At 40.2% G+C, this 27,876-nt stretch overlaps 2 protein-coding genes across 2 annotated transcripts; both read right to left on the bottom strand.

Annotated features, from left to right (window-relative positions):
- Positions 1-1,959: 1,959 nt before the first annotated feature.
- On the bottom strand, positions 1,960-12,507 carry LOC122760700 (myosin heavy chain, fast skeletal muscle-like). Its single transcript, XM_044015851.1, has 40 exons — positions 12,466-12,507; positions 12,164-12,386; positions 11,898-12,041; positions 11,642-11,798; positions 11,503-11,530; positions 11,305-11,413; positions 11,124-11,216; positions 10,928-10,991; positions 10,419-10,517; positions 10,232-10,335; positions 10,003-10,141; positions 9,783-9,901; positions 9,546-9,695; positions 9,297-9,467; positions 8,888-9,194; positions 8,693-8,760; positions 8,521-8,608; positions 8,313-8,430; positions 8,091-8,214; positions 7,852-7,988; positions 7,477-7,732; positions 7,112-7,354; positions 6,805-6,981; positions 6,556-6,701; positions 6,240-6,330; positions 5,765-6,154; positions 5,430-5,556; positions 5,232-5,350; positions 4,892-5,088; positions 4,623-4,806; positions 4,358-4,523; positions 4,102-4,226; positions 3,658-3,966; positions 3,367-3,570; positions 3,160-3,285; positions 2,902-3,072; positions 2,671-2,775; positions 2,494-2,589; positions 2,263-2,394; positions 1,960-2,085 (listed from the first exon to the last, which is right to left on the bottom strand). The coding sequence occupies exons 2-40, from the start codon at positions 12,365-12,367 to the stop codon at positions 2,068-2,070; spliced, it is 5,805 nt and encodes a 1,934-aa protein (XP_043871786.1). The 5' UTR covers positions 12,368-12,386; positions 12,466-12,507; the 3' UTR covers positions 1,960-2,067.
- A 3,907-nt stretch (positions 12,508-16,414) lies between these two features.
- Positions 16,415-27,801, bottom strand: LOC122760710 (myosin heavy chain, fast skeletal muscle). Its single transcript, XM_044015867.1, has 41 exons — positions 27,784-27,801; positions 27,223-27,273; positions 26,911-27,133; positions 26,678-26,821; positions 26,175-26,331; positions 26,036-26,063; positions 25,826-25,934; positions 25,609-25,701; positions 25,453-25,516; positions 25,254-25,352; positions 25,021-25,124; positions 24,792-24,930; positions 24,572-24,690; positions 24,335-24,484; positions 24,086-24,256; positions 23,677-23,983; positions 23,482-23,549; positions 23,310-23,397; positions 23,117-23,234; positions 22,895-23,018; positions 22,656-22,792; positions 22,283-22,538; positions 21,900-22,142; positions 21,595-21,771; positions 21,346-21,491; positions 20,997-21,087; positions 20,522-20,911; positions 19,908-20,034; positions 19,704-19,822; positions 19,364-19,560; positions 19,095-19,278; positions 18,830-18,995; positions 18,575-18,699; positions 18,132-18,440; positions 17,841-18,044; positions 17,635-17,760; positions 17,377-17,547; positions 17,146-17,250; positions 16,969-17,064; positions 16,745-16,876; positions 16,415-16,532 (listed from the first exon to the last, which is right to left on the bottom strand). The coding sequence occupies exons 3-41, from the start codon at positions 27,112-27,114 to the stop codon at positions 16,515-16,517; spliced, it is 5,805 nt and encodes a 1,934-aa protein (XP_043871802.1). The 5' UTR covers positions 27,115-27,133; positions 27,223-27,273; positions 27,784-27,801; the 3' UTR covers positions 16,415-16,514.
- Between the last annotated feature and the right edge of the window lie 75 nt (positions 27,802-27,876).

Consider the following 27,876-nt stretch of genomic DNA (forward strand, 5'->3'; position numbering starts at 1 on the left):
GATGGTCCAGAATGTGACCATCTGTAGTGGTTTCACAGCAAAGGTCGGGAGGCCTGTTAGCAGGGCATTGCAGTAGTTAAGTGGGAGATGACCAGCACCTGTACTAAGAGTTGGGTAGCCTGTTGACTTAGGTACAGTCTGATATTTTCTTATATTGAATAGAGCAAAGTGACGGAAGCAACATGATCTGTAAAAGTCAACTGGTCATCAATCATGATACCCAAGTTTCTTGCTATCTTGGAAGGAGCCACAGATAGGCAATCAACATTAGTGCAAATGTTATGATGTATTGTTGGCTTGGCTGGGAAGACCAGCAATTCAGTTTTGGAGAGGCTTAGCTGAAGGTGATGGGCTTACCTGAAGGTGATGGGTGTCGTCAGCTCATTCTCTCTTTTCCCCGGTCCTAAACACATGTAGCAGAATGAATCTCTGCTTGTCTGACTGACATCTTTCAGTGGATGTCTGACCATCACTTGAAAATTAATCTTGACAAGACCGAGTTTCTATTTCTTCCAGGAAAGGGCTCTTCCACCACAGACCTGACCATCACCCTCGACTACTCTGTGGTAGCACCCTCTCATACCGCAAGGAACCTGGGCGTGACACTGGACGACCATCTCTCCTTTACCGCCAATGTTGCTGCAACAGCTCGATCTGTTGTGCACAACATCAGGAGGATACTGCCTCTTCTAACCCAGAAGGCGGCACAGGTTCTGGTCCAGGCTCTTGTCATCTCACACTTGGACTACTGCAACTCCCTCCTGGCCGGTCTCCCTGCGTGTGCCATTCAACCTCTGCAGCTCATCCAGAATGCATTCATCCAGCTCGAGTTCTCTCACACTACACTGCTCCTCTGCTCCCTTCACTGGCTTCCTGTAACTGCTCGCATCCGCTTCAAGACTCTAGTGCTTGCATTCCATGCTACAAACGGATCCGGCCCAGCCTACATCCAGGACACGATCAAACCCTACACACCAGCCCGCCCACTCCGCTCTGCATCGGGCTCCCAAATGGTGGAACGAGCTCCCCATTGACATCTGGACAGCAGGAAGCCTCCACATCTTCTGCCACCGACTTAAAATACATCTCTGTCAATTCTACCTGGACTAAGACGACGAGACAAAAAAAAATCGCTTACTTGTACATCGCACTTATGAGTAGCACTTTATAGTTGAAAGTGCATACTTGAAGCAGTTACTCACTTCTAGCTTTTGTTCTACCCAAATGTTGAAATGCACTTATTGTAAGTCGCTTTGGATAAAAGCGTCTGCTAAATGAAATGTTATGTAATGATGCGGTATAGGTGTAACCTGGGTGTGTTTGAACAGTAGGAAATGTACCTGAGCTGTGACTGTCGGAGCTATGGTTTGCAGGAGGTTGGTTGGGATGGGTCCAGTGAGCATTTAGTAGGACGGCAGCAGCTACATGTAAGTAGTTTAGAAGCCTCGCTCTCTGAGAGAGGTAAATGAGAAAAAAGATGCAGTAGGACTCCTGCATGCTGAGTATGTAGTAGGACTGCTACATGTTGGAGGATTGGTGAGGCCCATTACTGGAAGAGTAGTGAACTGACTGCTGATAGCTGCCATTTTGTCAATATACGTCTGCTGTTAGGTTGGTAGTGGGCAGAGGAGGTGGAGGGTTGAGTAGAGTTTTGATGGTAGAGAATAGTTTCCAGGTGTCAGTGGTATTATTAATCTTGTCAATGCCTTTTTCCTACCGCTTTATCCTCCATATGAGGGTCGCAGGGGTGCTGCGCTAAACTCAGCTGACATAGGCGATAGGCAGGTAAACCCTGGACACTTCTTACTGATTGTAAATATGTATTTAAAGAGAGCTTATACTGTGCAAATAAGGGAGGTCTCATTTTAAAAATTACTTTCAGATCATTTACCTATATTTATTGAGAATGTTGCTAAACCAAAGTTTAGCAGTTGAATCAAATTATACAGACACATGATAAATGATGAGTAAGATGCCAAATATTTATTAAAATATTACAGTACAGAAATAGACAGTGGGTTCATATTTTATGAACATTGTCAAATGGCTTCATATGGATACAATTTCTTACTCAGCAGAATCACCCTGAAGAAAAAAAGAACAGTATCAAAATTATTAAAAAGTAAAATAAGGTTGTTTCAAGAGTGTGCACATCATTATACAAATAGTTTTGCACATAAACTTGTAAACAGTGATACTTTTCACCTAAGTAAGTACTAAATAAAGGGTACTATTATGTGAGAAACAATTTTTAAATATTACCTTTCCATGTTCACGACTCTTGGCTCTCAGCTTGTTGACCTGGGACTCAGCAATGTCAGCACGTTCCTGAGACTCTTCCATCTCATGCTGGACCTTCCTCAGTCTGGAGAGATGGGTATTGGCTTGTTCTTCCTGTACAGGAATTGGGGTTATACTGACTTGTTGAAAGGACAGTTAATTGTCATAATACAGGTTAATAACAATGTGACAACATTTCATAGGTGTACTTACAGCTTCTTCAGACTGTCTCTTGTAAGCCTTCACTTTGAGTTGCAGCTTGTCCACAAGGTCCTGAAGTCTGGCCACATTCTTCCTGTCCTCCTCAGTCTGTACAAGTAAAGGATTAATCGACAAATGATCTGGAAAATAAATTTAAAGGAATAAAATTGTAGTTTTGGTGGGAATTACCTGGTATGTCAGCTCCTTCACCCTCCTCTCATACTTGCGAACTCCTTTAACAGCATCAGCTCCACGTCGCTGCTCGCCTTCAACTTCTGCCTCAAGCTCACGCACCTGAGAAATATCATTAAGAATACATCAGTACTATATACAAAAGGTAAAAGTAGATTGTATTTCACAAAGTGAAAAGTGTGAAGTGCCTCCAAAAGTGTTTATTTTCATTTTGTGTGCAGTTCATACCCTGGACTCGAGTTTCTGGAGCTGCTTCTTGCCACCCTTCATGGCGAGGTTCTCAGCCTCATCCAGACGATGCTGCAGGTCCTTGACTGTAACCTCCAAGTTCTTCTTCATCCTCTCCAGGTGAGAACTTGTGTCCTGCTCCTTCTTCAACTCCTCAGCCATCATGGCAGCCTGAAACAATATTTGTCCTGTTATTCCATTTTCCTTTGGGGGAAAAAAGCACATGAGAGTCAGCTGTTACTCCAGATGTACACTTACATCAGTGATAGCCTTTTTGGCCTTCTCCTCAGCATTCCTTGCTTCCTGAACAGCATCATCTACTTCACCCTGAACCTGGACCAGGTCAGACTCCAGCTTCTTCTTGGTGTTCAGTAGACTGGTGTTCTGGATGTTTGAGAAAAAATTATGTTTAATAAAATATAATAATTTCCTAAACTACTTTCTTTTTACTGAGTGTCAACTAACCTGAGAGTGCAGCAGGCCGACACGCTCACTAGCATCAACCAGCTCCTGCTCAGCCACTTTGCGACCTCTCTCTGTCTGCTCAAGAGCTACTCTCAGTTCCTCAATCTCAGCCAGCATCAGACCATTTCTGCGCTCCACCATGGCAACCTGTTCCTTCATGTCCTCCTGTCCTCTAAGAGCGTCGTCAAGGTGCAGTTGGGCATCCTGATGATGACAATAAAAATAATCAATTATCTTTCCTTTCAGTTGCCTTTATTTACTCAAGCAATCAAGCCCTCACAAAAAGCTGACCTTAAGCTGTCCCTGGACGTTCCTCAGTTGTTTCTGGGCTTCAGAAGCCTGCCTGTTGGCATGACTCAGCTGAATCTCCATTTCATTAAGGTCTCCCTCCATCTTCTTCTTGACTCTCAGGGCATCATTCCTGCTCCTGACCTCAGCATCGAGAGTGGTCTGCATGGAGTCAATCACCCTCTGGCTGTTCCTCTTGATCTGCTCCATCTCCTCATCCTTCTCTGCCAGCTTCCTGTCAACTTCACCTTTGACCTGGTTGAGCTCAAGCTGAACACGGAGAATCTTGGCCTCCTCATGCTCCAGGGTGCCCTTTAAGTGATTTTATACAATTACATTAATAAACATTGATGTGATATGAGTAATGACATATACCTGTGTTGATTTAAAGTATTCATTTCTCAAAGGAAATATATTTGTAATGTCATTAGTTTTAAACTGTGATACCTCAGCCTCCTCCAGTGCTGACTGAATCTCAGACTTCTCAGTCTCCACTGTCTTCTTGGCTTTCTCCAGCTCATGGATGCTCTTTCCAGTCTCGCCAAGCTGTTCGGTCAGGTCTGAAATCTCCTCTATAGAACAATTAAAACAAAAATTCAGTTGAAAGGGATCTAGAGAAGCTGGACTGCAAGGAAATTAGTTAATATTAGTATTTTTTTCATCAGAGAATAAGTTGCATTTTTAATTAGTGAGATTAACATACGCTGTAAGTTCTTGTTCTCTCTCTTCATAGTCTCCAGATGATCCAGAGCCTCCTCATAAGAGTTCTTCATCTTGAACAGCTCAGTGCTGAGAGAGCGAGCCTCTTTCTGGGCTCCTTCCAATTCTGCCTGGCTTTCTTCATACTTCTGTTTCCATTCTGCAAGGACCTAAAATAATGCAGGTTAGTATAGGACACATATCATTCTAATTCATTCACTTATTTATTTGAATAAACACTGACACAATGCTCTCTGTGGAGGGTGCACCTTATCAAAGTTCCGCTGCTTCTTGTCAAGATTGGCAGCCAGAGAATTAGCTCTCTCCACATCAATCATGAGGTCCTCAACCTCACCCTGCAGCCTCTGCTTGGTCTTCTCCAGAGAGGCACACTTGGAGTTAACAGCTTCAACTGATTCCTCAGCATCCTGCAGACGCTGGGCAAGCTTTTTCCTGTAATGATGAAGCATTTTTGAATGGTTAAAAGTCCACAATTAAAAGGATAACTAATGTAGTCTCTGAGAAAATAGAAACTTACTTGGCCTCCTCCAGTTCCTCAGTGCGTTGGATAGCATCAGTCTCATATTTGGTTCTCCACTGAGCCACCTCACTGTTGGCCTTGGACATTCCCCTCTGCAGCTCAGCTTTGGCCTCCTGCTCTTCCTCATACTGCTCTCTGAGCAGATCGCAGTCATGGCGGGCAGACTGAACAGCGTGGGCCAGAGCATTCTTGGCCTGTTGAACATTGCGTTGAAACATGTTGATGTAACTTGTTCGGAGTAGCAGCAGAGCCATTTCTTGATAACTTCCACAAGATGTTTGTTTCATCATTTTCATATTTGTTATGTATTGTATGAGGAGAACAGTTATTGAAATACCTTCACTTCCTCCTCAATGTGCCTCTTGAGCTCCTCAATCTGCTGGGTGAAGGCCTGCTTGCCCCTGGTCAGCTGGGAAACAAGCGCTTCCTTCTCCTCAAGCTGACGTGAAAACTCACCTTAGGAATAATATGACCATAAGTCACTTTCATAATGACAAAGATAACAACAATAACAATAATAATAAGAGTGACTTACCATTCTCTGTCTGCAGTCTGGCTTTGTGTGCATTAATGTCATTCAGCTGGCGAACATTCTCATCATTTTTAGCTTTGAGCTCACTCAGCTGGTCCTCAAGAGTCCTGCACATTTTCTCCAAATTGCCCTGTTAACAATATATGTAGAACAAACATTTATTGATTTTCATTGGTTTTGTCATATCACTACCCTTGGTGGTATCTATACCAAACTACCCTAATAATCAACATGTATTTAAAGCCCATAGAATTTATAATTAGTATAATTAAATCAACTGGTAGAATTTTTTTTTAAAAATAAATAAATAAATGGTTGAATAAATCTGAAAGATTCACCTTTGATTTGGAAACAGCCTCCATGTTGCTGGAGAGGTCATCGATCTCCATCTTGTACTCGCTCTTCTCCTTCTCCAGCTTCTGCTTGACACGCTGGAGGTTGTCGATCTGCTCTCCCAACTCGGCAACACTGTCGGCCTGTTTCTTACGAAGAGCTGCTGCAGTGGATTCATGCTGCAGGGTTGCTTCTTCAAGGTCACGACGCAGCTTCTGGAACTCAGCCTCTCGCTTCTTGTTCATCTCAATCTGAGCAGCTGTTGCTCCTCCAGCTTCTTCAAGCCTCTCACTGATCTCCTCAAGCTCCCTGGAGAGGTCAGCTCTCTGCTTCTCAACCTTTGCTCTAGCAGCCCTTTCAGCCTCAATTTCCTCCTCCAGCTCCTCAATACGAGCCTACATTTGATGACAGTGGTATAATGAAGTCTTCATAACAGAATTGTAAAGTTTTGTTAAGGGTTTACTAAATAAATGTTGTTACCTGGAGTTCTTTGATCTTCTTCTGAAGCTGTGCACCAAGGGACTGTTCATCCTCAATCTTGCTGAGGAGCTGGCTGATTTCAAAGTCCTTCCTGTAAGAACAATGAAGAAAATAGTCAGTCTTCTTTCAATTCTGGCAATGTCTTAATGACATTTGCATTACACAGAACAAAAAAATGTGTTATTGTTTTTGTCCTGACTGAATATCTTTGTTAAATTGTTTGTGAGGAGCTGTCTTATGTCAAAGTTTTCCTAAAAATAGATAAACTTTTCACTTCTGAGTTACAAGTAACAACCAAATACAATTCAAAACATACTTTTTGATTTTCTCATCAGACTGCTGCTTGTCATTCTCCAGATCCATAATGGATTCCTGAGCCAGTTTCAGATCTCCCTCCAGCTTCCTCTTGGATCTCTCAAGGTCCATGCGGAGCTTCTTCTCTTGCTCCAGAGATCCTTCAAGCTAAGAGATGACAGCTTGGTTGTAGGTTTTTAAAACCTAGTACATCAATACTGTAAATGTCTCTGCAGAGAAAACTACATTTTGCAAGCAACACTTTACTCACATCATCCACTTGTTGTTCCAGCTTTGTCTTGGCCTTGGTGAGAGTGTTGACTTTGTCTTCCTCTGCCTGCAGATCATCCAGAGTCTGCTGGTGGGCCTCTTGGAGGGCTTTCTTCTCTTTGCTCAACTTGGCAATGGACTCATCTTGAGATGCCATTTCCTCTGTCAGATTTTTCACCTAAAATGGTTCGAATAGTTAAATATTTTCCACAAAGTTAAATAAATAAAAAGAACACAAGGCATAATGTCATAATGTCTGTATGTTTCTGTGTGACTATAATGTAAAATACCGTTCAAATAAACCAAACCTTGTTTTCTGTGGCATGTTTCTCCTTCTCCACTTTAGCCAAGGTGAGCTCCAAGTCATCAATGTCCTTCTTCAGCTCAGAGCACTCATCCTCCAGCTTCCTCTTCTTTGCAGTGAGTTCTGCATTCATTTCTTCTTCATCCTCCAGTCTCTCAGTTGTCTCTTTGAGTTTGGCCTCGAGCTGGATCTTGCTCTTAATGAGCCCTTCACACCTTTCTTCAGCATCAGAGAGATTATCAACTTCCTAAAGGATATTTTGAATATAAAATGTGTGCTGTTTTGTTGAGTATGGTATGAAACAGATTTTTGTAAATACACATACACAATATGGATGCAACTATTAGATAAATACTAGATATCACTTACAGATGCCACTTGCAGTTGCAGGTCATTCTTTTCCTGCAGGAGGGAAACCATCTTCTCCTCCAGTTCCTTCTTTTTGGCCAGAGCCGTAGCCAGGTCTGTTTGCATCTTGTCATAGTTGTCTTTCATCTGTTGCAGCTCCTTCTCAGTCTCAGCACTCTTCAGAAGAGGCTTGATCTTGAAGTACAGTTTCAACCATGGCCAGTTTTTCACATTCATGAATGAACGAATGTTGTACTGGATGGAGAAGATAGATTCTCTACAAAGTACATCAAATTATAACATAATGTCAGTTTTTTTTTTAGAACCTGGTACACATTTAATGAATGAACACTTAAAATAGACACAATGCTGGTGTTTATTGTGCTGTAATCTTACCTCCTCTCCATCATCTTAACAAACTCCTTTCTCATGACATAACCTCTGCAGAGGGCCTGAGTCATGGTCACCAGCTCAGCCAGTTTCTCATCTCTCATCTCCTCCAGGGTACCCAGCAGACCCGCTTTAAAGAACACCTTGTTGCCAAATAAAGGAAACATTCATCAGTAAATATTGATACTACTACACATAATGTACATACACCAGCACAACCATGAATATTGTTTATAGATTTGTACCTTTGTGTGCCCAAACTTGTACTGAGTGTGGTCCACATCAATGGAGCCCAGCAGCTTCTCTGAAGCTTTCTTGTTATCAATGAACTGTCCCTCGGGGATGACACTGGCATTCAGTACTTTGTATCTACAGGAGAAAGTGATGATTTTGTTGTCGCATGTCTTCTTGTGTTCCATCATCATGATACCTTGACTTGACTTTTTTGTAATCAAAAGTAGTGTTACCTCTGCTTGAAGTCACCATAGAGGATTCTGCTGGGGAAACCCTTTCTGCAAATTCTGATGCCTTCCAGCACACCATTACACCTCAGCTGGTGGATGACCAAGAAGTTCTCCATAAGACCTGCAAGTTGAAAATGAATTTGAAGTTAACATATTTATTTACATCACATTGTAAAGTCATGTTCAGCAAGTAAGACTGTGACCTTCCTACCTGGGGTCTTTGTTTCATTGGGAATCAGGCAGCGCACAAAATGAGGATGAGTGCTCCTCAAGTTGGTCATCAGCTTGCCCAAGTTCTCCTGTGGATCAGTGAAAAAAGACAGTCTGTTAGCATTGTTTCATTATGATTATTTTGATTGTAATCCAAAGATATACAAACATACTCTGAAAAGAGCAGACACAGTCTGGAAAGAACCACCCTTCTTCTTGCCAGCCTTCTTGCCAGCAGCCTCTGAAAATGTTTGTAAAATTTAATTTCTTCCAAAACTGAAAAAGGTTAAATAAGTGAAAAAGTGAACTATAATGCATACATTATAGTGCAGTACAAACACTGTGCTTTTGTCAAACTAGTTTCTTACCCTCAGCTCCAGCATGGGCAGCATACAGCATAGCCAGCAGTTTGTTTGAAGCCTTCTGGTAAAGCTGAACCACTGAATCGTTCAGGGGGTCCTTGTTCTTGTCCAGCCAGCCAGAGATGTTGTAGTCCACTGTACCAGCATAGTGAACCAGGGAGAAGTGAGCCTCAGCCTTGCCCTTTCCAGGCTTTGGCTTTTCAAAGGCCTTGGTCTTGCCAAGATGCTGATCGTGCAGCTTGTTCTTGAAAGTTGTGTCAGAGGCCTTGGGGAACATGCACTCCTCTTCAAGGATGGAGAAGATGCCCATTGGCTGAGGAAAATCAACATTTCATGTAACATGAAAACGAACCCGTGGAAGCAACCATTTGCACTTTACAAACGAAATAACGTATATGGCGAGGTCGCAACTTACCTTCTCAATCAGCTCAATGCAGGCAGCCAAGTCCATACCGAAGTCAATAAACTCCCACTCAATGCCTTCCTTCTTGTACTCCTCTTGCTCCAGGACAAACATGTGGTGGTTGAAAAACTGTTGCAGTTTCTCATTGGTAAAGTTGATGCAGAGTTGCTCCAAGCTGTTGAACTGTTATCATGGGAAGTTGATCAGTTTCAATGCAAAATTGTGAAATGTTGAATAGCTGAAATAATGCATATTACTCACATCAAAGATCTCAAATCCGGCGATATCCAACACTCCAATGAAGTGTTGTCTTGCTTGCTTTGTGTCCAGCATCTCATTGATACGGATGACCATCCACAAGAACATTTTCTCATAAATAGACTTACACAGAGCCATAGTAGAATTATTCACCTGAAAATAGAGCAACATTTTAGGAACCAGTTTATTATTGTTTTGTCATTGATTAATTGACATCTGAGATTCTCTCTGTCTTTGTACCTGTGGGACAGTCTGACCTTTGGTCACCATCTCATTTCCGACCTTGACTCTTGGGTAACACAGAGCTTTCAGCATATCAGCTGAGTTCAGGCCCAGGAGGTAAGCAATTTTGTCAGCCACTGATGGAAAGACAAATCTTAAAATCAGTGAATGCTCATGTTTTGAATAATGTGTATCATTTATTGCAGACATGTTTGAAGAGAAATACTATGAAGTTTACCCTCAGTGCCATCAGGTTCAGCCTGCTCCTCACGCTGCTTCTGCTTGAATTTCATGCTTCCATGATGCAGCACAGCACCAGTCAGCTTGTAGATGCCCATCTTTTCCTCTGCAGTGAATCCCAAAATGTCAATGGCAGTCTGCATTGCAAAACAAATTATTCATTCATTTTATTAATTAATTTCTTATCAAGATTACAATCCAGATATTAATAAAATGTAAATTTTTACATCTGTTGCAATGAACTCCTCCACGTCATCAATACTCTTGACAGTGATTTCACCCTGACTGATCATTGGATAGTCATAGGGGTTGGTGGTGATCAGAAGTGCCTCTAGAAAAACAAATAGAAAATTCTCGATATTTTGTCTTGATGGTGTTTGTAGTGTCTTTTTTACAAAATGTCTTTCAACATACCCAGTAGTTCAGGCTTGTGGCCAGTCATCAGCTGATAGAAGATATGGTAACTCCTCTCAGCAGACAGCTGGAAGGTGACACGTGACTTCTCCAATAGATCTAAGAAAAACAAATTGAAAAGACAAGAACTAAATCATGACAGATGTATGTATAACTTGCTGCCTTGTCATATTATTTTGGCCACAACTACACATGAATGAGCCCACAACATAAAAAGAAAGGTGAGTTTTGCATTGGGTCACCAAATGTCAGCTAAAATCAGAACAGAGGATTAGAGTAATAGTCAAAATTTAACATTTCAAGAAGAGTAGCAAAATATAGTGGCAGTCCAACAAAAGGAATCTGCAGTATTCCAATGCAGAAAAATACTTTTAACAAATGGATATTTTTTCACTTAAAACCCCCAACTGTTTCTTTCTTAAAAAAAGCCTAATCATGTTTCATAATTTTTTTTAGGTCCCTTTACTACTCCAAGACTAATACTTAAACATTACGCACAGCAAACTTACATGTCTCAATATCAGCTGAAGCCAGCTTTCCAGTAGAACCAAAGTGGATTCTGATGAATTTACCCTGAATAGTGAAATTAGCAACAATATAAGTTATTTCACAATTAAAGTTTTATATATGCATATGTATGTATATATATATGTATATGTATGTATATATATATGTGTGTGTGTGTAAATTTCTCCTATTACTTACAAAACGAGATGAGTTGTCGTTTCTCACAGTCTTGGCATTACCATAGGCCTCCAGCAAAGGGTTAGCAGCAACAATTTGGTCCTCAAGGGAGCCCTGCCAAGAGGAGAATTTTGCTACATAAGTTAAACATCTAAAATACTTTTCTTCTATTTACAGCTTTATTCTACCAAACTATTTTTACCTGCATTTTGCCAGGAGCAGCGTCCTTTTTACCACCAAGAGCTGCAATTGTTGCAAAGTACTGGATGACACGCTTGGTGTTAACAGTCTTTCCAGCACCGGATTCTCCACTTGGGTAGAAAAGGCACATTGTCAAGTTTCAGCAGCTTTATTTAAAACACTTCATTAGATTTAGTGAGATATTCTGTGTAATACTCACGTAATCAGGATAGACTGGTTGTCACGATCTGAAATCCAAACATACAGACATGATCTTTGTAGATATTGTAATAAATTGATGTTTAATGTGATTTCTTCCAATCCTTACTTCCATACAATTTGATAGAAACTGAACTTACCAGTGAGCATGAACTGATAGGCATTGTCAGAGATGGAGAAGATGTGGGGTGGTGCCTCAATCCTCTTCTTGCCTCTGTATGCTGCTACACAGGTGGCATCATACACAGGGAGCCACTTGTAGGGATTCACGACAACGCAGAACAACCCTGAATAGGTCTGTTGTAATATAGTATACAAAATATTTTAACAAGTGCATTATCAGGTCTGCATGGTATTCATGTTCCACATGTACATTCAAGCAAAGCAATAACTTACGTAGATCATCCATGATGCATAACGCTCTTTGAGGTTATACAGCACAGAAGGCTCATTGAGGTGAGTCATCATGGCCATGTCCTCCATCTTATCGAACTTTGGAGGGTTCCTGGGATGAATATCATCCTCTTTTACAGTGACAGACTGTATAGGGAATATATAATTAAAATGCTGAGCTTTACAAAACAGTTACATCTGTTTTCATATGTTAGGTACCTAAATTAATGATTTTAATGATATATTTATCATATAAAATATTCACCCACCTTTCCACCCTCTGTTTCAACTGTGGCTTTGCCACCCTCCTTCTTCACAAGTTTACCCTTGACATACATCTCATCAGTATCAGTCACAAAGAAGGCAGTTTTTGCATCAAATGGAGCAGTCTGGGCCTCAATTCTCTCCTTCTCTGGTTTTCGGAGAAAAATGGCTGCGGCGCCATACTGCGCCATCTCCGCGTCTGTGCTCATGATGGCACTTTATTGAAGTCTGTAAATAAATAAATCAAATATTAACTTAAAGTTGGTAACAGAATAGACACCAAGGTTTTTTACAATGAAGACTTTACCTCAACTGCAGACTGATTGATGTTTGTGTATTTCAAGGTGCTAAAAAAAACCAAATGTACAGTATATAATTGTAAACATTTTATGGACTATATGCATGGAGTGTCACTTACAACTTTCTCTAAACATATAAGATAGCTCCTTTAATTTGGTCAGTTGTTACTAATGGGAAACCTTTTAAGGTAGTTATGCCTGAGGGATTCAACATAGCCATAAATGAAAAAGGTTGCACTGTTGCATCCCTCTGTGCACAGCCTCTGCTAAATTCCATATGTCATTGCTAAATATTCTTGGTAACTTCTGCAGACACCAACTGATGAACATATTTACATTGTTGGCTGACGTGTTATTATTGCCAAGTTGGACTAGCTTATTGAAAAGACAATTGATATATGCACAATATATCAATTGTACGCAGGATAATGAATTATTTTGAATGTGGAAAACAATGTAAGAATGATATGAAATTCAAAACAGCAAAGTACACATGGTACTACTAAACAGTATAATGATAACATACAGCTGAATGAACTCACCTGTCTTAGATGCCTGTCAGTTGGATCTAGCATCCATGACTACTGCTTTTATATACCAGGATCTGCCTCCTCAGCACAAGTATCCCACTCAATTTGGTCATGAAAGCTTGACACCTTAGTGCTTGAAAGTGATATACTCAGTGAATATACATTAATCAGCATGTTTCTTCTTCTTTTTTTTTTTTTACAAATACATTAATAATTCACAATGATGCATTCAAAATACTATGTTTTTACTCTATTTTACAAATATAGCATAACACCATCACAATTTTAGGGGACTGACAAAACAGTGCAGTGTTCAATTAATAGGTAGAAATACTGTTGCATTTATATACCTATTATAAAGCAATTTGTGATGCAATTATATCCATAATATATATAAATATATATTTTATATTTCTGTATTCTGACACAATAATCTCTATATGTCTGTCAAAATGATCCTCAAAATTAAATAATATCTCAGTAACCAAGTCAGTTATCATGAGGGGGAGATATTTTGGACCTTGGATATGAGTGAACGTAAGCAGGGATGTCCACAGCATATCCACTGGTAATTTGCAAAACTGTACTGCATAATTTGTGGTTATTTTGTTGCAATAAATTGTTTGACACAGTGATAATGATTTCAAGCTAACAGTTGAATGTGAGGCATCTGTCTCCTGTTATTTTTGATATTGCAGCCAGTAATGAGATTTAAATTTGGAGGAGCATTGAAATGTCACTGGTGTATAGTTACAGGACACACATTTCTGGGATCTCTGGAATAAAATTCAGGCTGATGAACTTTCCAATAATGATAGACGTGTTATGTATCTCCTGGAAGCAGATTTTAAAAGCACTGCCAACTTGGATGATTTAACAAATGTATTTACTCAAGAATGCTTGAAGCATTTTACTTCAAGACAGGAAAGAGTGTGAGCTTTTAGGTCGAAGGGGTTTATGACTTTTACACAGATTTACAAGTTATTTAAATGTAGGTAATGTGTTAATACTCAGGATACTGATACTCAACTTTAATAAGCCTTATTATTTCCCATCTTACCAGTTGATCCCAGGACATTGCCAATGTCCTAAATAAATCCCAGTGAGGGTAATCCAGTGATTCGTATTTGGCTATGATAGAATGTATTTATAGTACACATTAGATTTGTTGATGACACTATATCTTAATTTCAAAAAGATATCTAGAGTGTCCATTAATCAAAGTATATTTTATAAAAAAGAAAGAATGATGTATGTCAAGGCAGTTGCTAGGGCTTTATTATGTACAGTGTCAGCTGTATGTACGGTGGTGTCCATCGTATTTGGTAGAAATGCCAGAGAAGCACATAAATGACCCACAGTTTTGAGGAGGAGCCACTAAATTAATAAAATATTTGATCCACTTGTTGAATGTTCAGTCGTCATTCAAGTAAAGTTGTGCGCTTGCCCATGAATTATTTTCTTTTGCACGGTGGGTGGAAGGAACTAACTAACATGCAAGACAAAAAAATACATTAACACTAAAACAAGACAACACAACAGAAACATCTTTAATGGTCCCTTCACACAGCAGCCCCTTTGAAAGTGTCCTTTTTACACGTCCGTATATATCAATTTGTCACAGTAAATCCTAAACAGTGATTAAATGAAGCAATATTAACAATAATAATAACAGTATTATGGAAATTCCTTTTTGAGATCCAAGCCTCTCCAGATGGAGGCTGTTTAGGACTTTTCCTTTGCAGAGCAGTCCATTTTGGATTCTCTCCTTTTCTGTTCGCATGCCACTGGTAGATGGCTCAATCTCTGCGTCTGTGCTAGGTGAAATTGGAGCAACTACAAATTACACAACAGTTAACCTAACAACATATTGCTTTAGTTTTCTATCAGTAGTCAAAAGTGGTGGTGACTCTGAGGGAGTCTCAAGATGCTATTTAAAAATAATTAAACATGAGCCCATAACTTTGATTTATGACATTTACATTTTAGTGGCAGAAATTCTGTCAATTTGAGAACTTTTGAGGGTGATGATTGTATGCAGCTAAATAATGTTCACTGCATATGGCTGTTCATTTGTCATCAAGTATGTCGTATTTTGTTAAGATGTGTATAACAACACAAAACAAATGGAATAATGTTTCCCACCCATGATTACTTTGCTAGACCTTGTAGTTTCACCTAATGTAATTGGAAAGCAATTTAACATATTATTGCTGGAAACCAGTTATATTCAGCAACTCATAAACTTTACCAACGCATCAAATGAAATGCCATGATCACAGAACGCACACTCATCTCTGCTGGAAACCAACTGGATCATGCAGAAGCTTGTCTCATTTTCATAAGAGTGTCCATTCAGCAGTAGACTCTCATTTTGGTCATGGTTGTGTCGTTCATTTTGTGGCTGTGATGTTGAAGGAAGTAATATGAATATTTACTTATGACTATAAAATGCTCTAAAAGACAGACTGTCTGTGGTGTTATACATCTCAAAGATTTTATTTGCTTTTAATATTTATTCTATTTAATGCAGCCTTGGATGTTTGTGGGTGGGTGCTAGCATTTAATTCATTTGGCAAGTTGTTAAAAATAAGTTCCACATAAGGCAATCTGCTCTTGCTACATTTGATAGGAGGTGACACCAGTTAAAGAAGCATGAATCAGTGTTCCAATATATCTTGAGTGTTTATGTCCATTGGGGACTTTTTTTATTTACCGTGGCAGACCACAGCAAGCCTTCTTACAAATGTAAATCCAAGTGGTTAACTTGGTCAACTTAACTTATAGTCAACTTAATATATGTATTACATTATTATATTATTGTAATTTTTTTTTTAGATTTGAGGCTAGACAACCTGAAGGCCTATTATTTAGACTTAAGAATTGTATATGTTCATCATGTATCCATATGGTTTGGGATTCCCTTTGCTTCTTGACATGAAATCATCACTATTCTCTTCAAAAAAAAGAAATTATGCAAAATCCAAGTATTCCTGAATGCAACGCCCACATGGCTAAAAGAGCGAGTCATCAAAAACTTGAGTCAAAACTATGTTCTGTTCCAAGATTCCTTGTCGAGCTTCAATTTCTTCCAAGAGATATCAAGCACAGATTTGCATGACCTGGAACCCTATCTCTATTTGTGGCTTGTGACATTCCAAAGGAAGCATTGCATGGATGCAGAATAGGCCTGGGTATTTTCAAGTACTAAGCAGACTGTGATTCATATTATTCCAATCTACTTTCAAGTGGTTGTTAAAATATGGCGAAAAATGACTGTAAAACTGCATAAGGTATCATGGTCTATTATGGTATAATACACTATAAAATATGTCAGTGAATTGTGCTATAATACAAGGATCTACTTCATACCTTCAGCTTCATTTTCACTCTCACATATAAATCATTGGAAAGTAACAGACCAAAATCCGAAACAATTATTATTTTTATTGATGAAATAAAAAGCCCCCAACCACAAGTTCATATTTTATGAACTCCGATGAATGGCCTCAATAGGATGATGACTCTTACTCAGCAGAATCAGACTATAAAGAAGAGAGGGAATCAGTTAGCAAATACATATATTCAATGTCAGGCATTAAGCTACTCAGTAAGTTACATACTTTTAATCTGGAATTATACATGTGTATTTTACTGACTTCTAATGTCTTAACAATCAATATTGTGATACATCAAACTATGTATAACAGACCTACGTTTCATGCCAATGTTGAAAAAATATGATCCCATGAAATACCTTTCCATGTTCACGACTCTTGGCTCTCAGCTTGTTGACCTGGGACTCAGCAATGTCAGCACGTTCCTGAGACTCTTCCATCTCATGCTGGACCTTCCTCAGTCTGGAGAGATGGGTATTGGCTTGTTCCTCCTGTGAAGGAATTGGGGTTATACTGACTTGTTGAAAGGACAATTGTCATAATACAGGTTAATTGTGATGTGACATTTCATAGGTGTACTTACAGCTTCTTCAGACTGTCTCTTGTAAGCCTTCACTTTGAGTTGCAGCTTGTCCACAAGGTCCTGAAGTCTGGTCACATTCTTCCTGTCCTCCTCAGTCTGTACAAGTAAAGGATTAATCGACAAATGATCAGGAAAATAAATTTAAAGGAATAAAATTGTAGTTTTGGTGGGAATTACCTGGTATGTCAGCTCCTTCACCCTCCTCTCATACTTGCGAACTCCTTTAACAGCATCAGCTCCACGTCGCTGCTCGCCTTCAACTTCTGCCTCAAGCTCACGCACCTGAGAAATATCATTAAGAATACATCAGTACTATATACAAAAGGTAAAAGTAGATTGTATTTCACAAAGTGAAAAGTGTGAAGTGCCTCCAAAAGTGTTTATTTTCATTTTGTGTGCAGTTCATACCCTGGACTCGAGTTTCTGGAGCTGCTTCTTGCCACCCTTCATGGCGAGGTTCTCAGCCTCATCCAGACGATGCTGCAGGTCCTTGACTGTAACCTCCAAGTTCTTCTTCATCCTCTCCAGGTGAGAACTTGTGTCCTGCTCCTTCTTCAACTCCTCAGCCATCATGGCAGCCTGAAACAATATTTGTCCTGTTATTCCATTTTCCTTTGGGGGAAAAAAGCACATGAGAGTCAGCTGTTACTCCAGATGTACACTTACATCAGTGATAGCCTTTTTGGCCTTCTCCTCAGCATTCCTTGCTTCCTGAACAGTATCATCTACTTCACCCTGAACCTGGACCAGGTCAGACTCCAGCTTCTTCTTAGTGTTCAGAAGACTGGTGTTCTGGATGTTTGAGAAAAAACATGTTTAATAAAATATAATGATTTCCTAAACTACTTTCTTTTTACTGAGTGTCAACTAACCTGAGAGTGCAGCAGGCCGACACGTTCACTAGCATCAACCAGCTCCTGCTCAGCCACTTTGCGACCTCTCTCTGTCTGCTCAAGAGCTACTCTCAGTTCCTCAATCTCAGCCAGCATCAGACCATTTCTGCGCTCCACCATGGCAACCTGTTCCTTCATGTCCTCCTGTCCTCTAAGAGCGTCGTCAAGGTGCAGTTGGGCATCCTGATGATGACAATAAAAATAATCAATTAACTTTCCTTTCAGTTGCCTTTATTTACTCAAGCAATCAAGCCCTCACAAAAAGCTGACCTTAAGCTGTCCCTGGACGTTCCTCAGTTGTTTCTGGGCTTCAGAAGCCTGCCTGTTGGCATGACTCAGCTGAATCTCCATTTCATTAAGGTCTCCCTCCATCTTCTTCTTGACTCTCAGGGCATCATTCCTGCTCCTGACCTCAGCATCGAGAGTGGTCTGCATGGAGTCAATCACCCTCTGGCTGTTCCTCTTGATCTGCTCCATCTCCTCATCCTTCTCTGCCAGCTTCCTGTCAACTTCACCTTTGACCTGGTTGAGCTCAAGCTGAACACGGAGAATCTTGGCCTCCTCATGCTCCAGGGTGCCCTTTAAGTGATTTTATACAATTACATTAATAAACATTGCTTGATATGAGTAATGATATATACCTGTGTTGATTTAAAGTATTCATTTCTCAAAGGAAATATATTTGTAATGTCTTTAGTTTTAAACTGTGATACCTCAGCCTCCTCCAGTGCTGACTGAATCTCAGACTTCTCAGTCTCCACTGTCTTCTTGGCTTTCTCCAGCTCATGGATGCTCTTTCCAGTCTCGCCAAGCTGTTCAGTCAGGTCTGAAATCTCCTCTATAGAACAATTAAAACAAAAATTCAGTTGAAAGGGATCTAGAGAAGCTGGACTGTAAGGGAATTAGTTAATGTTGTTATTTTTTATTCAGAGAATAAGTTGCATTTTTAATTAGTGAGATTAACATACGCTGTAAGTTCTTGTTCTCTCTCTTCATAGTCTCCAGATGATCCAGAGTCTCCTCATAAGAGTTCTTCATCTTGAACAGCTCAGTGCTGAGAGAGCGAGCCTCTTTCTGGGCTCCTTCCAATTCTGCCTGGCTTTCTTCATACTTTTGTTTCCACTCTGCAAGGACCTAAAATAATGCAGGTAAGTATAGGACATATATAATTCAAATTCATTCACTTGTTTATTTGAATAAACACTGACACAATGCTCTCTGTGGAGGGTGCACCTTATCAAAGTTCCGCTGCTTCTTGTCAAGGTTGGCAGCCAGAGAATTAGCTCTCTCCACATCAATCATGAGGTCCTCAACCTCACCCTGCAGCCTCTGCTTGGTCTTCTCCAGGGAGGCACACTTGGAGTTAACAGCTTCAACTGATTCCTCAGCATCCTGCAGACGCTGGGCAAGCTTTTTCCTGTCATGATGAAGCATTTTTGAATGGTTAAAAGTCCACAATTAAAAGGATAACAAATGTAGTCTCTGAGAAAATAGAAACTTACTTGGCCTCCTCCAGTTCCTCAGTGCGTTGGATAGCATCAGTCTCATATTTGGTTCTCCACTGAGCCACCTCACTGTTGGCCTTGGACATTCCCCTCTGCAGCTCAGCTTTGGCCTCCTGCTCTTCCTCATACTGCTCTCTGAGCAGATCGCAGTCATGGCGGGCAGACTGAACAGCGTGGGCCAGAGCATTCTTGGCCTGTTGAACATTGTGTTGAAACATGTTGATGTAACTTGTTCAGAGTAGCAGCAGAGCCATTTCTTGATAACTTCCACAAGATGTTTGTTTCATCATTTTCGTATTTGTTATGTATTGTATGAGGAGAACAGTTATTGAAATACCTTAATTTCCTCCTCAATGTGCCTCTTGAGCTCCTCAATCTGCTGGGTGAAGGCCTGCTTGCCCCTGGTCAGCTGGGAAACAAGAGCTTCCTTCTCCTCAAGCTGACGTGAAAACTCACCTTAGGAATAATATGACCATAAGTCACTTTCATAATGACAAAGATAACAACAATAACAATAATAATAATAACAAGAGTGACTTACCATTCTCTGTCTGCAGTCTGGCTTTGTGTGCATTAATGTCATTCAGCTGGCGAACATTCTCATCATTTTTAGCTTTGAGCTCACTCAGCTGGTCCTCAAGAGTCCTGCACACTTTCTCCAAATTGCCCTGTTAACAATATATGTAGAACAAACATTTATTGATTTTCATTGGTTTTGTCATATCACTACCCTTGGTCGTATCTATACCAAACTGCCATAATTATCTAAATATATTTAAAGCCCATAGTTTTTATAATTAGTATAATTAAATCAACTGGGGGTCACACGGTGATGTCGTGGTTAGCACTCTTGCAGCGAGAAGACCCGGGTTCGAGCCCCGGTTGGAACAAGGGCCTTTCTGCATGGAGTTTGCATGTTCTCCCCGTGTGTGCGTGGGTTCTCTCCGGGTTCTCCGGCTTCCTCCCACAGTCCAAAAACATGCAATGTGGGGATTAGGTAAATTGGACACTCTAAATTGACCGTAGGAGTGAGTGTGAGAGTGAATAGTTGTTTGTCTCTAGTTGTGTGTGGCCCTGCGATGGACTGGCGAACTGTCCAGGGTGTACCCCGCCTATTTATGCAACCTAATGGTTGCATAAATCTGAAAGATTCACCTTAGCTTTGGCAACAGCCTCCATGTTGCTGGTGAGGTCATCGATCTCCATCTTGTACTCGCTCTTCTCCTTCTCCAGCTTCTGCTTGACACGCTGGAGGTTGTCGATCTGCTCTCCCAACTCAGCAACACTGTCCGCCTGTTTCTTACGAAGAGCTGCTGCAGTGGATTCATGCTGCAGGGTTGCTTCTTCAAGGTCACGACGCAGCTTCTGGAACTCAGCCTCTCGCTTCTTGTTCATCTCAATCTGAGCAGCTGTTGCTCCTCCAGCTTCTTCAAGCCTCTCACTGATCTCCTCAAGCTCCCTGGAGAGGTCAGCTCTCTGCTTCTCAACCTTTGCTCTTGCAGCCCTTTCAGCCTCAATTTCCTCCTCCAGTTCCTCAATACGAGCCTACATTTGATGACAGTGGTATAATGAAGTCTTCATAACAGAATTGTAAAGTTTTGGTAAGGGTTTACTAAATAAATGTTGTTACCTGGAGTTCTTTGATCTTCTTCTGAAGCTGTGCACCAAGGGACTGTTCATCCTCAATCTTGCTGAGGAGCTGGCTGATTTCAAAGTCCTTCCTGTAAGAGCAATGAAGAAAATAGTCAGTCTTCTTTCAATTCTGGCAATGTCTTAATGACATTTGCATTACACAGAACAAAAAAATGTGTTATTGTTTTTGTCCTGACTGAATATCTTAAAATGATCAGGAAAATTATTTGTGAGGAGCTGTCTTATGTCAAAGTTTTCCTTAAAAATAGACAGCTTTCATTGCCATTTTTCACACTGTTCTTGGGGTGTCACTTTTGAGTAACAACTGAATACAATTCAAAACATACTTTTTGATTTTCTCATCAGACTGCTGCTTGTCATTCTCCAGATCCATAACGGATTCTTGAGCCAGTTTCAGATCTCCCTCCAGCTTCCTCTTGGATCTCTCAAGGTCCATGCGGAGCTTCTTCTCTTGCTCCAGAGATCCTTCAAGCTAAGAGATGACAGCTTGGTTGTAGGTTTTTAAAACCTAGTACATCAATACTGTAAATGTCTCTGCAGAGAAAACTACATTTTGCAAGCAACACTTTACTCACATCATCCACTTGTTGTTCCAGCTTTGTCTTGGCCTTGGTGAGAGTGTTGACTTTGTCTTCCTCTGCCTGCAGATCATCCAGAGTCTGCTGGTGGGCCTCTTGGAGGGCTTTCTTCTCTTTGCTCAACTTGGCAATGGACTCATCTTGAGATGCCATTTCCTCTGTCAGATTTTTCACCTAAAATGGTTTGGAAAGTTAAATATTTTCCACAAAGTTAAATAAATAAAAAGAACACAAGGCATAACGTCATAATGTCTGTATGTTTCTGTATGACTATAATGTAAAATACCGTTCAAATACCAAACCTTGTTTTCTGTGGCATGTTTCTCCTTCTCCACTTTAGCCAAGGTGAGCTCCAAGTCATCAATGTCCTTCTTCAGCTCAGAGCACTCATCCTCCAGCTTCCTCTTCTTTGCAGTGAGTTCTGCATTCATTTCTTCTTCATCCTCCAGTCTCTCAGTTGTCTCTTTGAGTTTGGCCTCGAGCTGGATCTTGCTCTTAATGAGCCCTTCACACCTTTCTTCAGCATCAGAGAGATTATCAACTTCCTAAAGGATATTTTGAATATAAAATAGTGTGAAGTATAAAATGTGTGCTGTTTTGTTGAGTATGGTATGAAATTATATTTTTGTAAATACACATACACAATATGGATGCAACTATTAGATAAATACTAGATGTCACTTACAGATGCCACTTGCAGTTGTAGGTCATTCTTTTCCTGCAGGAGGGAAACCATTTTCTCCTCCAGTTCCTTCTTTTTGGCCAGAGCCGTAGCCAGGTCTGTTTGCATCTTGTCATAGTTGTCTTTCATCTGTTGCAGCTCCTTCTCAGTCTCAGCACTCTTCAGAAGAGGCTTGATCTTGAAGTACAGTTTCAACCATGGCCAGTTTTTCACATTCATGAATGAACGAATGTTGTACTGGATGGAGAAGATAGATTCTCTACAAAGTACATCAAATTATAACATAATGTCAGTTTTTTTTAGAACCTGGTACACATTTAATGAATGAACACTTAAACTAGACAGAATACTGGTGTTTATTGTGCTGTAATCTTACCTCCTCTCCATCATCTTAACAAACTCCTTTCTCATGACATAACCTCTGCAGAGGGCCTGAGTCATGGTCACCAGCGTAGCCAGTTTCTCATCTCTCATCTCCTCCAGGGTACCCAGCAGACCCGCTTTAAAGAACACCTTGTTGCCAAATAAAGGAAACATTCATCAGTAAATATTGATACTACTACACATAATGTACATACACCAGCACAACCATGAATATTGTTTATAGACTTGTACCTTTGTGTGCCCAAACTTGTACTGAGTGTGGTCCACATCAATGGAGCCCAGCAGCTTCTCTGAAGCTTTCTTGTTATCAATGAACTGTCCCTCGGGGATGACACTGGCATTCAGAACTTTGTATCTACAGGAGAAAGTGATGATTTTGTTGTTGCATGTCTTCTTGTGTTCCATCATCATGATACCTTGACTTGACTTTTTTGTAATCAAAAGTAGTGTTACCTCTGCTTGAAGTCACCATAGAGGATTCTGCTGGGGAAACCCTTTCTGCAAATTCTGATGCCTTCCAGCACACCATTACACCTCAGCTGGTGGATGACCAAGGCGTTCTCCATAAGACCTGGGAGTTGGAAGTTAATAAATTAACATGTTCATTTGCACAAAATATCAAAATGTAAGACTATGACCTTCTTACCTGGGGTCTTTGTTTCATTGGGAATCAGGCAACGCACAAAGTGAGGATGAGTGCTCCTCAAGTTGGTCATCAGCTTGCCCAAGTTCTCCTGTGGATCAGTGACAAAAGACAGTCTGTTAGCGTTGTTTCATTATGATAATTTTGATTGTAATCCAAAGATATACAAACATACTCTGAAAAGAGCAGACACAGTCTGGAAAGAACCACCCTTCTTCTTGCCAGCCTTCTTGCCAGCAGCCTCTGAAAATGTTTGTAAAATTTAATTTCTTCCAAAACTGAAAAAGGTTAAATAAGTGAAAAAGTGAACTATAATGCATACATTATAGTGCAGTACAAACACTGTGCTTTTGTCAAACTAGTTTCTTACCCTCAGTTCCAGCATGGGCAGCATACAGGAGAGCCAGCAGTTTGTTTGAAGACTTCTGGTAAAGCTGAACCACTGAATCGTTCAGGGGGTCCTTGTTCTTGTCCAGCCAGCCAGTGATGTTGTAGTCCACTGTACCAGCATAGTGAACCAGGGAGAAGTGAGCCTCAGCCTTGCCCTTTCCAGGCTTTGGCTTTTCAAAGGCCTTGGTCTTGCCAAGATGCTGATCGTGCAGCTTGTTCTTGAAAGTTGTGTCAGAGGCCTTGGGGAACATGCACTCCTCTTCAAGGATGGAGAAGATGCCCATTGGCTGAGGAAAATCAACATTTCATGTAACATGAAAACGAACCTGTGGAAGCAACCATTTGCACTTTACAAAAGAAATAACGTATATGGCGAGGTTGCAACTTACCTTCTCAATCAGCTCAATGCAGGCAGCCAAGTCCATACCGAAGTCAATAAACTCCCACTCAATGCCTTCCTTCTTGTACTCCTCTTGCTCCAGGACAAACATGTGGTGGTTGAAAAACTGTTGCAGTTTCTCATTGGTAAAGTTGATGCAGAGTTGCTCCAAGCTGTTGAACTGTTATCATGGGAAGTTGATCAGTTTCAATGCAAAATTGTGAAATGTTGAACAGCTGAAATAATGCATATTACTCACATCAAAGATCTCGAATCCGGCGATATCCAACACTCCGATGAAGAATTGTCTTGACTGCTTTGTGTCCAGCATCTCATTGATACGGATGACCATCCACAAGAACATTTTCTCATAAATAGACTTGCACAGAGCCATGGTAGAATTATTCACCTGAAAATAGAGCAACATTTTAGGAACCAGTTTATTATTGTTTTGTCATTGATGAATTGACATCTAAGATTCCCTCTGTCTTTGTACCTGTGGGACAGTCTGACCTTTGGTCACCATCTCATTTCCGACCTTGACTCTTGGGTAACACAGAGCTTTCAGCATATCAGCTGAGTTCAGGCCCAGGAGGTAAGCAATTTTGTCAGCCACTGATGGAAAGACAAATCTTAAAATCAGTGAATGCTCATGTTTTGAATAATGTGTATCATTTATTGCAGACATGTTTGAAGAGAAATACTATGAAGTTTACCCTCAGTGCCATCAGGTTCCGCCTGCTCCTCACGCTGCTTCTGCTTGAATTTCATGCTTCCATGATGCAGCACAGCACCAGTCAGCTTGTAGATGCCCAGCTTTTCCTCTGCATTGAATCCCAAAATGTCAATGGCAGTCTGCATTGCAAAAAAATGTATTCATTAATTTTATTAATTAATTTCTTATCAAGATTACAATCCAGATATTAATAAAATGTGAATTTTTACATCTGTTGCAATGAACTCCTCCACGTCATCGATACTCTTGACAGTGATTTCACCCTGACTGATCATTGGATAGTCATAGGGGTTGGTGGTGATCAGAAGTGCCTCTAGAAAAACAGATAGAAAATTCATGAGATTTTCTCATGATGGTGTTTGTAGTGTCTTTTTACATGAAGAAATACATGAAAGAGTAATTATATAAATAATTGTACAACAATTTTCATGTTTTATCATACCCAACAACTCAGGCTTGTGGCCAGTCATCAGCTGATAGAAGATATGGTAACTCCTCTCAGCAGACAGCTGGAAGGTGACACGTGACTTCTCCAGCAGATCTGTTGAATACCATTGCATGTATAACATCATGCAACTACTAGTATTTAACAGTTAAAATTCACACATAAGTGACAAAACAAAATGTATATAATTACTTACAAGTTTCAATATCTGCAGAGGCCAGCTTGCCAGTGGTGCCAAAGTGAATTCTGATGAATTTACCCTGAACATTTATTCATGTGTTACTATGATTCTTGATTTGCAGCTCAAGAAGGCCAAATTAATTTAGTTTTTCTATTTAGTAATTCTACTCACAAAACGAGAGGAGTTGTCATTCCTGATAGTCTTTGCATTACCATAGGCCTCAAGCAAAGGGTTGGCTGCAACGATTTGATCCTCCAGTGAACCCTAAAACAATGTATTCATAAAAATAAGATACATGTATATATTTCTCAAGCATTTATATATACATTATTTAGCATAATATCACAGTAGGTTGAAGGACATTCCTTTTTAGTCAAAGCAACCATACCTTCATTTTGCCAGGATCTGCTTCCTTCTTAGAGGAAGTCATTGCAATTATAGCAAAGTACTGGATGACACGCTTGGTGTTGACAGTCTTTCCTGCACCAGATTCTCCACTGGAGAAGAGAGGAGTGCATTGTGTTGATTGTACACATGTACACATGATTGTATTACTATTTGTAAAGTTTCCTTATTCTGCTATTTTAGTATTACTCACGTGATAAGGACAGACTGGTTCTCACGATCTGAAATGAACAATATCATAGTGTTTATATTTCATGTCATATCTGCTTTGTCTCATTTAGTGTGTCATGGTAAGATGAATTCATGTCTCCTCCAAAAATAACATAAATTACCAGTGAGCATGAACTGATAGGCATTGTCGGAGATGGAGAAGATGTGGGGTGGTGCCTCAATCCTCTTCTTGCCTCTGTAGGCAACAACAACTCTAGCATCGTACACTGGAAGCCACTTGTAGGGGTTCACGACGACACAGAACAGGCCAGAGTAGGTCTGGAAAAGAGAGCAATGTCCAAAACTCACTATTACTCCATTTGACATCCATGTAATTTCAGTTTAAACTCAATTGGTGGAAGTAGCTGTGGTGAAAAGAAACCACCAAGTAACCATTAGTTTTTGTTTATTTATTCACCTTGTTTCCAGAGGCGCTATCCCACAATACACAATAAATCTAATCTAACAGTGTTTAAGTAACACAAAAAAATTAATTGAATTCTTTGAGTTTATTATTATTCGGAAATGCCAGTTCTGCTTCAGTGGCAGTATGCACTAGGAGTTCATGCAGGGTATCATGAGGGACAGGAATAAAGTGGATATAGTCACTTTGATCCACACTTACGTAGATCATCCATGATGCATAACGCTCTTTGAGGTTATACAACACGCAAGGCTCATTGAGGTGGGTCATCATGGCCATGTCTTCAATCTTGTCAAACTTTGGAGGGTTCCTGGGGTCGATTTCATCCTCTTTCACAGTGACAGTCTGAAAAGGAAATTTGAGTTCAGAGTTTCAAATGAAACTCACACACACACAAGGTTAGATGGATAGACAGATAGACGGGTCACACCAACCTTTCCACCATCTGTTTCCACTGTGGCCTTGCCACCCTCCTTCTTCACAAGTTTGCCCTTGACATACATCTCAGCAGGATCAGTCACAAAGAAGGCACTTTTGGCATCAAATGGAATGTTTTGTGCCTCAATTCTCTCCTTTTGTGACTTCCGGAGGTAGATGGACGCCGGGCCATACTCGTCCAACTCTGCGTCGGTGCTCATGGTGGCACTTTAGTTGAGCCTGTGGGTTAGTCAATGACACAGTAGTGTTAAATGTTTATGATAGTATTTTTCATTCTACCATGGACGTTCTTTTTAATGCAAACATACCGAAGCTTATCCCAAAATGTGTGGCACAGATATGATGTTGTCCAGGAATGCCTTTAAAGAGAGATTGAGATTTGTCTTTGTGTCAGTTGTTGATAATAAGATATTTGGGTTTTTTGACCATTATAGGCTGTTTCAAAAATACAAGTTTTTTCATTTTCTGATACTTCTGTGTGCTGTTGTGTTCCTTTTTTGTTCACTTTTATGTTGCAGATTGAATTGCAATTTAAATAATTTTGTCCTGCACATGGACAAAATGTTTCTCTTTTGATGGTCAACTGACCAACTGTGTCATATGTGTCATATTTGTCTAGTGCCTACAACTAGAAACAACAGTCACTCTGCTTACATGTTTACAGCCCCTAATGACTCAACAAGACTATTCACTATTACATGCCAATAATACTCAGTTATATATTAAGCATACACATTTCAACGTCTTTGAAAGCATCATTTTGATCATTGATATTAAATTGATTATATGACATTCAAAACATATAATCCATTATTGTTTTATAGAATAAAAGCTCATTAGATTAGAAGGAACATACACAAAGCACAAACCTGTGTGGGATGCCTGTCAGTTCTCAGAGGAGCCTGAGTCTCCTGCATTTATAGAGGCATAAGCTGCCTTGTCAGCAGGAGTCTGCCTCTAGA

This window comes from Solea senegalensis, unplaced genomic scaffold (genome assembly GCF_019176455.1).
Source record: "Solea senegalensis isolate Sse05_10M unplaced genomic scaffold, IFAPA_SoseM_1 scf7180000013955, whole genome shotgun sequence".
Classification (NCBI taxonomy): Eukaryota; Metazoa; Chordata; class Actinopteri; order Pleuronectiformes; family Soleidae; genus Solea; species Solea senegalensis.

Bases quoted from the DNA above. Each gene is read 5' to 3' on its own strand.
- LOC122760710 (XM_044015867.1), bottom strand. From the start codon at position 27,114: ATGAGCACCGACGCAGAGTTGGACGAGTATGGCCCGGCGTCCATCTAC. The intron at 23,398-23,481 runs GTATGTTTGTAT...ACTGATCCACAG, and splicing joins CTGTGTCTGCTCTTTTCAGA to GAGAACTTGGGCAAGCTGAT. The intron at 18,045-18,131 runs GTCAGCTTTTTG...TGTCATCATCAG, and splicing joins ACGTCCAGGGACAGCTTAAG to GATGCCCAACTGCACCTTGA.
- LOC122760700 (XM_044015851.1), bottom strand. From the start codon at position 12,367: ATGAGCACAGACGCGGAGATGGCGCAGTATGGCGCCGCAGCCATTTTT. The intron at 11,799-11,897 runs GTAAGTTATTGC...ATATTACAACAG, and splicing joins ATGCATCATGGATGATCTAC to ACCTATTCAGGGTTGTTCTG. The intron at 6,155-6,239 runs GTAACAACATTT...CATCAAATGTAG, and splicing joins AGAAGATCAAAGAACTCCAG to GCTCGTATTGAGGAGCTGGA.